The sequence below is a fragment of the Mesitornis unicolor genome, unplaced genomic scaffold (genome assembly GCF_000695765.1).
Source record: "Mesitornis unicolor isolate BGI_N332 unplaced genomic scaffold, ASM69576v1 scaffold9054, whole genome shotgun sequence".
NCBI lineage: Eukaryota > Metazoa > Chordata > Aves > Mesitornithiformes > Mesitornithidae > Mesitornis > Mesitornis unicolor.
In genome coordinates this window covers 42,079-56,267 of record NW_010178024.1, presented here as the reverse complement: position 1 = coordinate 56,267, position 14,189 = coordinate 42,079, and the positions used below count along the sequence as shown (strand labels likewise).

Here is a 14,189-nt window from a genome sequence, read left to right as displayed (position 1 = left end):
AAAGCTAGGGAATGACAAATGCAGCCTGGGCCTTCTTGTGTTTGCAGTTAAGTCAACATTATTGAATATAACTGCCAGATCAGTTGATGCTGGTTGTGGGTTAATGATCTTCAAGACCTTGCTAATGATTCTGTTGCAGTTTCAGCGCTACATGTAGATCTGTCTCTTTTTAATGTTGTAGTGTAGTTTAATTAGAGCAGCCATACAGTCTGTGAGTTCTCAATGAAGACCAAGAACGGGTGGTCACTTGCTTACAGTCAGTTTGTTCAGACATCTTTGTTGGATTCTAACTTTTGATAGTTTTTATGTATTCACTGTCTAGAATAATAAAATATATCCACCGTTGGCTAAGAGTTGATTGTATGAGAGCAGCTTCTTTCTTCTGTTCAGTGTTCAGTATTTAGGTGGAAAGGGCAGTATACCACAGTGTGAGCATTGGACTCCTAAGTGCTCCTTTGAGGCTTTTTATACTCAGTGACACATAAGGGACTGAACCTAAATTGAGTAAATGGCTTAATCCATTTGGTCAATTGGAATGTTTTCTGCAGTGATATTTTGAAAAAATGACTGATTTACTATGGTGCTCCTTATTTTTCACTGTGCCTGTTCTTCCCATATGTTTTTCTTTGTTAGGGGTTACACTTCTCAAAGCAGCATAACTGCTGTTTCAGGTCTGTGTCTCACTGCTGCAAAAACTTTAGTCCTTTGGGTCAGAAATGGGTTGGAATATTGAAATTCCTGATTTGTTTGCAGTACTTCAGGGTTGATTGTAATTTTATCTTATGAGTAACTTTTTATTTCTGGATAACTATCTTAATGTATTAAAATATTTGAAAGATTTAGTTGAGCTGCTTGTTGTGCAGCTTACATCCATATCTGTGTTCTCCTTTGCGCAAACACCTTGCAAGAGCATTCGTCCTTGAAAGGAAGAGGGTAAAGGAGGGAGAATAGCCTGCTTGATGTGATTGTTGCTTGGTAGAATAGTGTGACTGTATCTTGTTTCCTTTCATGCTCTGTCTTGGAGGGTGTTACTGCAGAGTTAAGGATAGAACTGTTCCAAAGTTGTATATTTTAAGCCAGTTTTGCTATCAGTACCTTTCCTGAGTCAGTGAAAGATCATGCTCTGAACTTGTCTTTTAGGGAAAAAGAAACTGCTAACTTCTTTATTGTGAACATTGAGGCTGTAGTACAAATGTATTGAAGTACAAGCTATCTTGCAAAATATGTCTACGCGAAATTTTCAGAAAATTTGTGCTAAAGGTTTTTTTTTATTCCTGCCCTAATTCATGGATGTTTCTGGAGAGTTGTATCACCAGTATGTTTAAGAATTGTAAGTACAATGCTTTAGCAGGTTACTTACTCTGGTTATTCACCGATGTTGTGTTCTTTTACCATCATTATTGTGTCTGTAAGTGTTCTTTGTTTTATACCTTAAATCTCTGCTTCTCGCACACACACATACATCTATTTAAAAAAGGAGCATGTTGGAGCAGGAAATGTGGAGGAAGCTTGGCATGCTTGTCACAGAAATACTTTTCCAGATTTTATTATAATAAAAATAATTGAGGTTTTCACACTGACACTGGAAGATCTGTGTGTGCATGAGCACAAGGAGAGTGTTTGGTTCCTTCCCCATTTAATTTAGTGCCCTTGATTTTGTTTGTGGCACAGGCCTAGTAGATGACCGTACGTAAAAGATTCCTCGTATGTATGTCCTTCTCTTACCATGTTAAGAACAACTTAATTCTTTCAAAGTAACTTTTCCTCAACTAGGAAAAAACTGACCACAGTCTGTCTGCCTACTTAACCCTTCCATATATACATTTATATGTACAGAAATGTTTCCAAAGCTGGGGTTTGTGTTGCTATGAGCAAGGGTAACTCCTCTGTCGCTTACTCTGCGGTGGCAGTGGCAGGCCAGGGGCAGTGGTTTCAGAGGTATCTTTGATAAAGCACTACATTGAGAAAACCTTGCTGTTTGGGGTGACCTGTGAAAGATTTTAATGACTTGATCTTTTTGCTGCGTTACTCTTCGTCTGTAATGATGCTGCCAAATAATTCCTAGAGATGTTCTCTATTCTAAGCATATCTTGTAAGTCAGAGGTAAAGCAGGATGATGAGAACACTGTGTGCGTGTCATCTTGACGCATTGTCAAGCAGGCCTTAATTGTAAGCAGGATAATAGAAACTTTAAGGAGGCATACAAAATACGTTGTGATTAACTGTTGATTTTACAACTATCTTCTGCTTGGTTTAAAGCTTTCAGTAGTACAAATTCAGTTCTTTACTGATTTCTGTGGGAAAATACTTAGTTGACCATAGCAGTTTATGATAAAGTATTGGTTTTATTTTAGAAGCAGTAATGCTTAATTGTTTAGATTTTTTTAATCTACAGTTAGGTGTGAATATTCTCTCAAACAAGTTTTAAACAGTCACATACTGCGTTGTTCTCACACCTTCAGCTTTTGTTGTTGTTCAGTTACCAGTTCTCTGTACTGTGTAGGGCCTGAATTCCTGCCACAGCAAACATTTTAGAAAAGAAATAAAAGGACACAGTGCCATACGTCAGAAAACAACAAGAAAACACTTACTTTTAACTTGTAGGCCTCAATAGGGCATTTTGATCTCATATTTAAAGGTAATTACAGACATAAAAAAATACGGTTGCTTTCCATTTGATGAGCACTTAATGTATTTCATCTTTGTTTCTCTCTCTGTCTTCAGTGTTTCTGTACAGGTTGTCACATCTGCTACTTCTTTAACATTTCCTTAAACTGGAGGTGGTGGATATACTTGCTTCTTGGTTTCTTTTTGTTTTCTACCAGGACTTTCACTGTGTATACATAACCCATATGGCAGCATGTGCTGAGCATGGTGTTTGCTTTGTGGGGAAACCTGCAAGTGCAGAAATGCACAGATTGGACCTTGAACTTGAAATGGCTTTGTGGCTTCTATGGTAGTGCAAGTCTTCAGCTGCCTGTTTGGAGCAGCCAAAGTCTAGCAGACCTCTCAGAACCACAGGGACATTTGCTGGATCTAGTGGGCGTGAGAATGATACTGTATGAGGGCTTCAGGTTGTGTTAAAGCTGCTATGGGACACTGAAGCATTGAGATAAAGGTGGCATCTGTTCTGCAGGATGTGGCATTTTGTTCTCAGGTCCTGTCCGTGATTGGGAAATGCACGACTGCTTAATGTCTGCAAACTCGGGATACAGAATTAGTGCATCTCCATGAAATGACAGTGATACTAGCATTCAGCAGTACCAGTCCGCTTGTCTGAGAGCTTACTTACCTGGCAGGGGAGACACCATGACCATGCAGGTGATTTTCGCAGGGTGAGGCTCATCCCCTGCACTCCGGGTGTGCTGATCCCTGCGATTTCCCTTAATGGGGGAAACTCGACTGCATAATTTGTGGTCGTGGGGGACTGCGTTCGTGCTCTCCCCTGTAACATTTTTTTTTGCCGTGCAGAAAAGGACCTGGGGGTCCTGGTGGACAGCAGGATGACCATGAGCCAGCAATGTGCCCTTGTGGCCAAGAAGGCCAATGGCATCCTGGGGTGTATCAGACGGGTTGTGGTGAGCAGGTCGAGAGAGGTTCTCCTTCTCCTCTACTCTGCCCTGGTGAGACCACATTTGGAATATTGTGTCCAGTTCTGGGCCCCTCAGTTCAAGGACAGGGAATTGCTTGAAAGAGTCCAGCGCAGAGCCGCAAAGATGATGGAGGGAGTGGAGCATCTCCCTTATGAGGAGTGGCTGAGGGAGCTGGGTCTCTTTAGCTTGGAGAAGAGGAGACTGAGGGGAGACCTCATGAATGTTTATAAATATATAAAGGGTGAGTGTCACGAGGATGGAGCCAGGCTCTTCTCAGTGACAGCCAATGACAGGACAAGAGGCAGTGGGTGCAAGCTGGAGCATAGGAGGTTCAATCTGAACATAAGGAAAAACTTTTACTGTGAGGGTTACAGAGCCCAGGCCCAGGCTGCCCAGGGAGGTTGTGGAGTCTCCTCCTCTGGAGACATTCAGAACCCGCCTGGACACCTTCCTGTGTGACCTGGTCTGGGTGATCCTGCTCTGGCAGGGGGGTTGGACTGGATGATCTTTCGAGGTCCCTCCCAACTCCTAATATTCTGTGATTCTGTGAGCTTATATCAGTAAACAGTCTTGTTGTAATTATTTTTATGTTGTTTTTAGTGTAGGTGAATCCTTAGTAACGCGATACTCTGAAGAAAAGTATTCTGTAACAGAAATGTTTTATGTTTTTACTGTAACGAGGTGGAGAGGTGGTAACAAATCTGAAGAGAACTTCTGGTCTTTATAGTTATCTTCTTGTAAACTGTGTGGGAAAGTTTAAGATGGACATAAGAAATCAGTTCTGGATACTTCAAGTGACTGTGATTGCTACTGATTCAAATTTTGTTGTGAACATCACATCTGTAATATACCAATAGTTGTTGCTTGATGTAGGGAATGTGCAAAGAAGACTGTTCTGTAGGCATAGAATGCCTACTGGAAGACTACGGATGCTGTGAAATTGAGTTTTCTATCTACTGATAGCCTCAGAAATGCATTAAGTGAATTTTTCAGTTACACAAGTAAATTCTTTTACCTACACATGGAATCTGTAGTATTTTTCTTAATCTGAAAACCCTTAATTTTGGGGGCTGGCTGTTTGAATGATTGCATCTTCCTGCCATGGTGGTTGCGGCCAGCTAGGACTACTAGCTAGTTTTCTCTTAATCTGAGTAAATGCAGGGTTTCTCACTGAAGGCTTTTTACTTCAGTATTTGTATTTTCCTGTGGTATGCTTCAGTAAGGTGTTGACAACCTGCCTTGGTGAGGTTTGGATTTGAAAAGATTTGTTTGTAGGTCTTTGTCTGAACTTATGTGACCAAAATAAGGCAAGCTGTGAAATGTATGTATCTGAAAATTCATGTTTTGTGATTAATAGGTGTTCAGTTTGGGGAGACTTGTTTGTTTTCATTTATACAGTACAGTTAAATAACAGGCATTAGAAAAGTAAGGTAAAAGAAATACAACCTAAAGTCACTACAGTGGAAGCAAGGGTAAAGTTTTGAGATTGGAAAACGTGAGATGACAAGAGAGAACAAATTAAGGAAAAGACTAACCTGCTTTACTTTTGCCAGGAATGCTCCTGAGTTTATTTATACACTCCCAAATTCTCAAACACCATAGGCTTAATTAAAAAACACCCATTTAAAGTAACGGCCTTTTTTAGTGACGTGTATATTTATTTTTGTGTTTTTCAGACTCTCAGTGTGCAGTCTTCAACAAATGGTCAGTTTGTGTCTCCCAGTGATATTCAGTTGAAATGTAATTATTGCAAAAGTTCTTTTTGTTCAAAGCCAGAAGTACTGGAATGGGAGGTAAGGGGTGGGGATTGATGTTATTTTCAGAATGATCAAGTGTTTAAAGGTTTAAACCTGTAACTCCAACAGTTTTTCTAGATAGGTATCTTAAAAGGTATTGAAGCTTAAAAAATTAAGTTAATAAAATCTACCTGGTTCTGTAGAATATAATTTAACTTTAGTATGGATAAAAGCAGAATTCTTTATTAATAAATAACAAATAAAAAACCACGTGTGGAATTTGAAGAAAAATGTAATTTCTCACATGAGCTGTAAGTTTGAAATCTGCTTTCATCTTCAGTTGTATTCCTGTAGATATGATAGAGCCTTCTCACTTCTCTGTGAACTGAGAGAAGGCTCTGAAGAGGATTGGTGTATTTTGTGTTTAGCATTTTCATAAGGAATGATGAGTATTTGTGGCACTAACTATCAGCTTGAGTGAGACTTGTTAATTTTTAGCACTAGAAGTCATATCCTAATCGTGCGCTTGCACTTGCGTTTACTTGGCATGTTATAGTTGTGTCTTAGTGGCAAACTATTATTTAAAGTTGTAGTCTCCAGATACTAAGATTTTAACATTAACCTTATTTGTGATGCTTTTTTAGAACAAAGTGTATCAGTTCTGCAGCAGAGCATGTTCTGATGATTATAAGAAACTGCACTGCATAGTTACATACTGTGAATATTGTCAAGAGGAGAAAACGCTGCATGAGACGGTGAATTTCTCTGGCATCAAAAGACCATTTTGTAGTGAAGGTATGTATGTATTTGGGTTTTTTCTAAGGTATTGATCATTGTAGTTTTACTGCAGTTGACTTACTGTGTTAATATTTAATGTTAAAATTTAAGGTAGTAACTCATTCTGTCATAGTTGAGGCTGAAACAGAAGTTTCTTCATTATCATTAGTGAAGTGCATGTACCTGTTCATTTATCTAAGCTGCTTTTATGGCCTTGTTGAATTTTTCACCATTTACTCCAGGTTAAGAAAGATTGGGCAACACTCTTAAGCACGTGTGTGTGTGTATAAATACATGCACATAGCCACAAAAAATCATACAGAAATTCTTGTTTTGAAATTTATGCAGCAAAGCTTATACCACCAGTAACTGCATTGAGGAATACCAAGCTTCCTCTTGGATTAGTTTTTTCAAAATGTAATATGACAGTGGAAATTTTTTCTGTGTTGGCTTAGAATGCTTATTCAAGCAGTAACTCAAATGATGCATGTTGATGTATGTTAATTCCTGTCATTACAGTTTTCCTGACTAATTATTTGGATTTTCATAAAGAAAACAAACTAAAATGGAGGTATATGGGCATAGGATTCTTTTAAGTTGCATTAAAATACTGGTTGTTTTAATAGAAACAGCAAACTACAGTCTTAATAAGAACCTACCCTTTCCGCTTCTGGGATACTGGTATTTAATCCTTATCTTAGAAGTTTATCTACAAGTTTCGATGACCTATCTCTGGAGGATATAGTGAATTATTTTTTCTTTAGTTATAATAATAATAATAATGCTTTCACTATCCTTCGATAAGCCTTGCTGAAGATTCTCTGCTTTTAAGCAGATTAAACAGCAGATATACCAGTTTTCTTGTAGCAGGATGCTGTTAACCTGAAGAGGGGTGTGTGGTGTGCAGGGCTGGAGGCAGCCTCTCCTCCGTGCCATTCCATTATAGCTCTGGACTCTGCAGTCTTCTGTTTCCGATGAATGAAGTGTGGTGGCTTAGGTTTCTTCACTGTTGTTACTTTCTTCTTGTGTTCTGGACTGCAAAGTCATAGCTGGAGAGGAAAAAAGGACAAAACGTGGCCCAGTTTCATAGTGTGTCATTGCAGTGCTCATTAACATCTGGCTAGAAATTTTCTGTGAATAAACAATTTTGCAGAATATATTTGAAGACAAGAGCAGATTGGTTTTGGCCTGGAAACATGCTGGTGTTTCTGTGACTCACTCATGTTAACTCCTGGTGTCTGTCACAATGAGATCAGTAAGATTCATAGTGCAAGCAATGCCGTATTCCTGCTTCCATAGATAAATGTGTCTGTTTGAGGAGACTTGAAATAAGTGAGGATTTGTATTTCCTATTGGAAGATTTGAGGTAGGAAAGAAATAAAACCACTCTCTCCTGCATGCATGGAGTTACTAAGTGAGGAGAATCCATTGCCAGAGGTCTTAGTGTGGGTCCTGAGTTGGCATGTGTTGGGCTGCGAGCTTGAGAGCAAAGGTGATCTTTAAGAGGATGAATATGTCAAATGTTACCAATAAAACAAAGTTTATCAGCTTATTGTGATGATCTGAACCACTCAGTAATAGAGAGAAAGTAGCCAGAAGCACCATTAAGTAGAAAGTAACTTGAATAAATATTGCACCCATCTGCTAGCTGTAGCTTAGGTCTACTTTGTTATGCGTGTGAAAAAGAAAAAAAGCTATCTGCATTACCCGATGAAAATAAATTGCTGACCTGGACAGAAGCTCTCTAGAAGCAATCCAGGCCCTGTATTTTAAAGGAAAACCAACTATTGTAATTCATTGCTCCTGAAGTAGAGAAATCCAAGAGTTAACAGTGCTTAGATCTGACATGGGCAGGAGCGGGCCAGGTCTTTGGATGGACTGAGTTGAGGTCAACAAAATAGAAGTCCCATCATCAGAGGTGATAGATTTCCACCCAAGCACCACCAGTTTTTCCTTGATGTCATAGCCTTTTTACAGAAGTATGTCCCAAATGTCCATAAAGTAGCAGAACTAGTAAGTGAACCAAATAAACTTGCTGGATATGGAGGCCATGCTGGTTTTGAAACTTCACCAACACAGGTGATTTTGTTGAGCATGCGATTATTCTTCACCAGAAGCCGATGTGTTATAATTTGGGAATAAATGAGGTGCTCAGTCACAAAATTTACTGGCATTTTCAGAAGAAATTGAACTCCCAAGGGAAAATGCTGGAAAATTGCAGGGGTGTATTTATAAAAGAGGCTCCTAGATAAAATCAACAATTTAAAATGGGTGTTGAAATTTCTGCAAGAGTCCTTATTTATTTGTCTTCAAGCAAACTGATGGGAAACCACATTTTATATATATATATATATATATATGATCAACCACAGATACCCCTTGACTGCTTGTCACTCTGCTCACATTCTTCACACTTGAGGTTTTTTCACACATGCACATACATACATATCTGCACACAAACCTTAGCACCCATATTAAAGTCTCTGGGATCAGTAGTCCTGTGCAGTTTAATTCTAACTCTGTTTTTTTATGTGTTTCTCTTGAGATAATTAAAAATACGTGTGCTGACCAGCCAAAAACTTCCATTGCAGTAAGGTGTAATTAGAACTGACCTGTCATTTGTGCTATATATGGCTATTACATCTCTCGTGGAGCACTGTATGCTTTTTCTGCTGCTGTCCAAAACCCGGATGCTATGTGGAGGATGAGCAACCTAAATGGACTAGTTGAAAATTAAATCTGTTCCCCTGGTGCTGAGGGTTTGGAAATTAAACTGTCCTTGTGTTTTGCCACTAGAATGCCTCATTCCAAAATATTAGTGTCTAAATCAAATAAGATGTATATTTTATATACTTAAGCAAGAAAATCAGAGTTGCGTGTGGATTTGTGTGTGTATAGTTGCATGAGTCACAGTTGAGGATAGATTGTGCAAGTTTTTAATCCTGAGAAAATCTTCAAGTTACTGAGTTTTGGCGTTTATTAATACATATCCCTCCTGAGGGTCTAGGAGAACAAATAGGGCTTTGGCAATCAAGGAACTATTTGAGTATGATGAGTATCACCATAACTTCTTTTTTGCTTGTAGACTTACTTTTCATTTAATTAATTTTTTCAATAGAATTAAGTGTTGTGATTTAAATAACACAGGCTTTGTAATAATTTTATAATGTGAATTTTAGTAACACTGATTCATATCTAGTAGTCTGCTTCTTGGAAGGAAAAAGGTCAGCAAGCTGTGGAGTAGCTCAGTTATCTGATGCTTGTTAGCTTCCTTCAAATGGATAATACAGGGATAAAACAGCTGTGAAACTGGCAACTGTGCTGTCATCTTGAAAGTCTGCTGATAAGTTTCTGGGAATTACAGATTCTGCAAATTAAGCTCAGTGAATTCTGATGCTTCATCTAAGTAGAGATAACCCCTATTGAAATACTGTAGAGTTGACAAGTGGATGAAGAAATTTAGGAAATTAAGTGCTTTACAAACTGATTATGTCTATGAAAGATGTGTATTTAGTTAAAGTATTGTAGAGTTTAGAGTGCCATTTTTCCAACCGCTGCTGAACAGTGGATTGTTCAGTAAAGTATACTCAAATGTTTAGTCGATTAGTTTTTAGATTTGTGTGAAAACATTACAGGTATTTGGAATAGCCTAAACCTGAATGTGTTAAACTTTTTACAGGTGCTTATATACAAAAGTTTCACAACCAATTAATATATTACCTGAAATTTATAGCAATTCCTGTTGTTTCTAGAAACATTAACAAACTGGTTTCGGTTTCAAAACTGGTGTGTGATAGGAAGTGTTGCTAAGACTTACTTATAGCTGCTTGGTACGCTGGCCCTGCATCCCCTGTTGCTGCCTTCCCCTAGGCAAAGGGGCTGCCACTAAGCCTGCTTGAACCTCCTCATTCCTGATGTTTGCTTTTGTTATTGTTAAACATGAGAGCTACAGAAACGGTTTAAACACAGCTTTTTATAGTTTACGTTGTCAACTGCCTGTTTTAGAGACACTGATACACCTTTTAAAAACAAAATGTGCAGAATTTGGGCTAACATACAGAAATTTTTGAAGGCAATAATAAGCTCCCATTTTTATGTAAAGTAAAAATTGCTTTGCAATAGGACCTCAAAAAGCTATCAAGGATTGGTAATAGAGGTATAGAAGGTAGTACAGGAAAAAAAAATCATATTTAGTCTAAGTAAAATTTCATATCACAGTTAAGTGTTTTGCATAAAAAAAGTCTTCTGTTACAAGCTCTTGGGTTTGTGCTTCACAGAGCTGTTATTTCCCTCTCTGTAGCTCCGACGGTGGCCTACCATGTTAAGATAACTTGTGCTTGCTGTGGTGCCCTGCCACGTTAGACTCTTTGGTTTTGCTTCTGACCGCTGCCTTTGGCAGTGTCCCTCTGAGATAAATTCTAGCCTGAATTATCAGCTTCCTTGTGGCTTTCCTTTGAAGGCTTAGTTGGTGCTGAGTTGGAATATTCTGGGAAAAGGGGACAAATGAAGAGCAAAACATGTATTAAATACTGTAAAATTCATGACCCATAAAAATGCCCTTTCACTGTTCCAAGAGTCATGTTGCTACTGAGGGAAGCTATTCCTTTCCGACAAAGCGGATTAGTAGAAGTCAACTTCAGAGGGATTCTGAGGTGCCAGAGTTACTCTGAGAGAATACTGTCTCCTTTGACTGCTGTGGACAAAAGTTACAGTGGGACATCCCTGACATCCATTTGAGCCATGGCAGTTTTCATTAGAGAGCTCCGATTGGCACAGTGCAGTTTTTCAGGCTATGTCATCTTATTTAGTAGTGTGATGTTAAATCTTTGAGCTGCAGGTGACTATTCCAAACAAATTTTGTTACTCTGAAAGCTCAAAGATGCTTTTCTGCTGATAAAAATGAGTTAAGGTAAAAAAGACAGCATATTCCAATTGGAGAGGTCCCTTATGAAATCCTTAATAGGCTCCCTTGATGCAGAAGCACCAAGTGAAGGCTCTTGGCTGTGCTAAAGGAAAGCACAGGTCTGCACCTTCCAGACAAACACATATGGAAGAGCTGGAGAGTTGGTTCTTGTGGCATTTAATGCATTGGAGGGTCTGATTGTGTGGGGGTGGTTTCCAGTTAGTGCTTGTTGGATGGATAATTCCTGGAATGACTTAAAAATTTTGGCTTGTTAACCTGGATTTTGATACTTCTGTCAGTGTTCTCATAGTTGAAAAAGTCAAAAGATAAAACTATGGTGTGGAAGAGATTCTGTTTATCTTCCCTCTGTCTATAGAGGGATAACGTTGATACTGTTAATGTAACATCATTTAAATTTTGAGTACAGATTGTGCTGAATCTTGAGACTTTTTGTTCACGGAGAGCTAATTTCTAACATGGTAAAGAATATCAAGTAAAATCGTGTGCATTGTTTAACTACAGTGGTCCTTATTAGACTGGTGTTCTTCAGTGGTAATTCCACTGTTGTGTCTTTGAAGAAGTTTGAAATGGTTTGTTAAGTGAAGACAGTGTTGACTATTGCAGATAAGAGGTGATGACAATTTAAGGTGCTGAGATTGTGAGTACAAGAGGAAGGAAGCTTATAAAGTTGCTTCTTATTATCCTGAAAGAATAATCAACTTGAAAAGATTTAAGAACAAGTAAACACTGAGTAACGGGATGGGAGTAGGAGGGAGGAGAAAGGAAGGAGGTAGTATCTAATAACAGAAAATATTAGGTTAAACTGAGGATGTGTGAAAGTTGAGTTGAATAGTAACAGATTCTTAAACAGAAGACAAAGAAGGAAGCGGGATACAAAGAGTTACGCAGAGAGGATGGGTCCTATTTTAATGGTAATCTAGGCAGGACCCAAAATTGGTTGCTTTGCATCTGTTTTCCTGAGGATAGCAATGTTTACTGTGAAGTCAGAGACAGCATGTGATAGGAATGTGGGTATGAAAGAGGGAGTTATTGCATTCAACTCAATAGAGGGGGGCAGCAGAAAGATGTGGATGGAACTTATCTGCAGAAATCTTCAAAACATAGCTACAGGCTTCTTGGTACAACAGGCTTGTGATATGACAGGCTTGTTGTTATTCTTCTCTAGAAGTTGTTGTTGAAGAGTGACAGTTGGGGTTATTACAGGATGAGAGAACAGCAAGTCTTGTATGTACCCTGATGGAGGAGAAAGATAGTCCAGTAAGTACAGCCTTTGAGAGGTAAAAAATTAATTGCTTTTAGGATGGAACAATTACTTTCTATAAAAGATGTTGTTCTCTGTGGTAAAAAGAGTCTGGTGTTGAGGACTCGGAAGGTGTTTCTAGGTCAGCATTCCTTTTTCACAGCTGCTTCATGTGTGAATGTACTGAACTTCTCGTAATTCAGGTGGGTGCTGCCAGTGTAATAGGATCAGGTTCTTGGTGTCTTGCTTGCACTGTGTCTGCAGACGGTCAAGCAAAGCATATTTCCTACTCTGGGTAGCTCTGCAGGGCTGGACCTGGCAGTTCTTGGCCCTGCCAAGCAGAGGGAAGCTCTCTTGGCCTGGTACATGCCTGAAGGTGAAGGTTTGGAGGAGCTGCTTGTGTGTTGTCCTGTCAGTAAGGCTCTGTTGCCTGTGTTCAGATCCTTATCCTCTTTTCACAGTTTGTGGGGAACCAAAGTTCAGGGCTGTTGGAAGGGATAGGTTTTGTCTTGGGTTGTGCTTGGAAGCCAGAATTCTGATAGCATAATTAAGGACATATTACATCTATCTAGCAGATACTCAGATTTTGAGTTGGAGATACTTTGTCTGAAAATGCTCCTTAATGGCCTGAGACAGTTGACTTTTGGGGTGGTCTTCTCTTAGAACTTTGCTAAAGAACATAATTGATTACCTGGGTGGCTTGAACTAAATGACCTCCACTGACATTTCTCATTGCAATTAAGAGCTATTTTCTCTTAGAGTCACTTTAAAGCACTAGAGATTTCTATCTGGTCATGCTGTAACTTGTGTGTCTGGTATTACAGCAGAAATCCAGAGGTACTTAGGATTTTTCTCATATCTTTTTGTTCAAAATGTCAGGCTGTCAGCTGTTTGTCTTAGGCAGTGCTTGTACTTATGAACGCTAAGCCCCCAGGGGAGTTAGCCTGGCCAAACTCTCAGGATTTGAGTGTTGATTTTGGGAAGATCATACAACCGGTGTTTTTTGTATTACTTATCCGCAGTGTACTGTCAGTCAAAGCCCACTTCTTGGTCACACCTACAAAGCCAGCAGGGGTGCTGCTGCTCTGTTGATTCAGGGTTTACATTGTGCACCGTGAAGTCCAAGTTGTTTGAGCTCAGAATCTGTTTTGCCAAAGGCTAATACCTTTTCCATACTTCAAAGAAACTCTTACTATTCCAATCAAAACGATTGCATTATAATAAGAAGTTGTATCCTAGCTATGCACAGAGTACCATGGAGCTAATTAAAATACACCCTGTAAAAATAAAGGTGCTTTGTCTTTGTCACCTTTGTCTGAAGTGAGAAGATGTTGAAGCAACCAAATGTTTCCTGGTCAGGTGGATTAATTTGCGTATTATAAAGACATAAAAAGTATCAGACAAATCTGAAGGAATTTGCTCATGATATTGCAGAAGGAAAAGCCTGCACTTCCATTTTAGTAGTCTTCAGGGTTGTAACCATCTTCTGTCAACATCTAAGCTTTAGAAAGATGGATTTTCTCTCTGCTGTAGAGCCCTCTGTTAGCAAGAAGGCCTGCAGTCAGTCATTTGTGAAAAAAAAACCGTGGTTTTGAGGCATTTGGTCTTAAAGGCTGGAATTTTGGACTTCTTTTTTCCTCTTACTGAGTGCTCACTGCTCATTATTTTTCATGAGTCACAGAGATGTGGGAGGTGTTTGACTGTAGAATGGAAAATTTCTTACCTGATAACTTTTTTTATTTTAACAGTAGTGTCATCTTCAGTTTTACTCCCTGTAGTTTAGCAGCCAATAAAAATATCAACTTTGTCCATTCCTTTTTGTGGACTGTTTAGTGAGGTGCACATAGCTTACCACATGGGTGCCAGAGAAGTGGAAAGAGTCTGGTGCCCCGTACAATAATGGGAGTTACAGTCAGCAG

At 39.0% G+C, this 14,189-nt stretch overlaps 1 protein-coding gene across 1 annotated transcript in view; it reads left to right on the top strand.

Annotated features, from left to right (window-relative positions):
- ZMYM2 (zinc finger, MYM-type 2) overlaps positions 1-14,189 on the top strand; it is a 66,634-nt gene that overhangs the window by 25,080 nt on the left and 27,365 nt on the right. The window contains exons 7-8 of the mRNA XM_010182308.1: positions 5,270-5,386; positions 5,974-6,124. Coding sequence (XP_010180610.1) covers positions 5,270-5,386; positions 5,974-6,124 — 268 coding nt within the window. The remainder of the gene's footprint in view (positions 1-5,269; positions 5,387-5,973; positions 6,125-14,189) is intronic.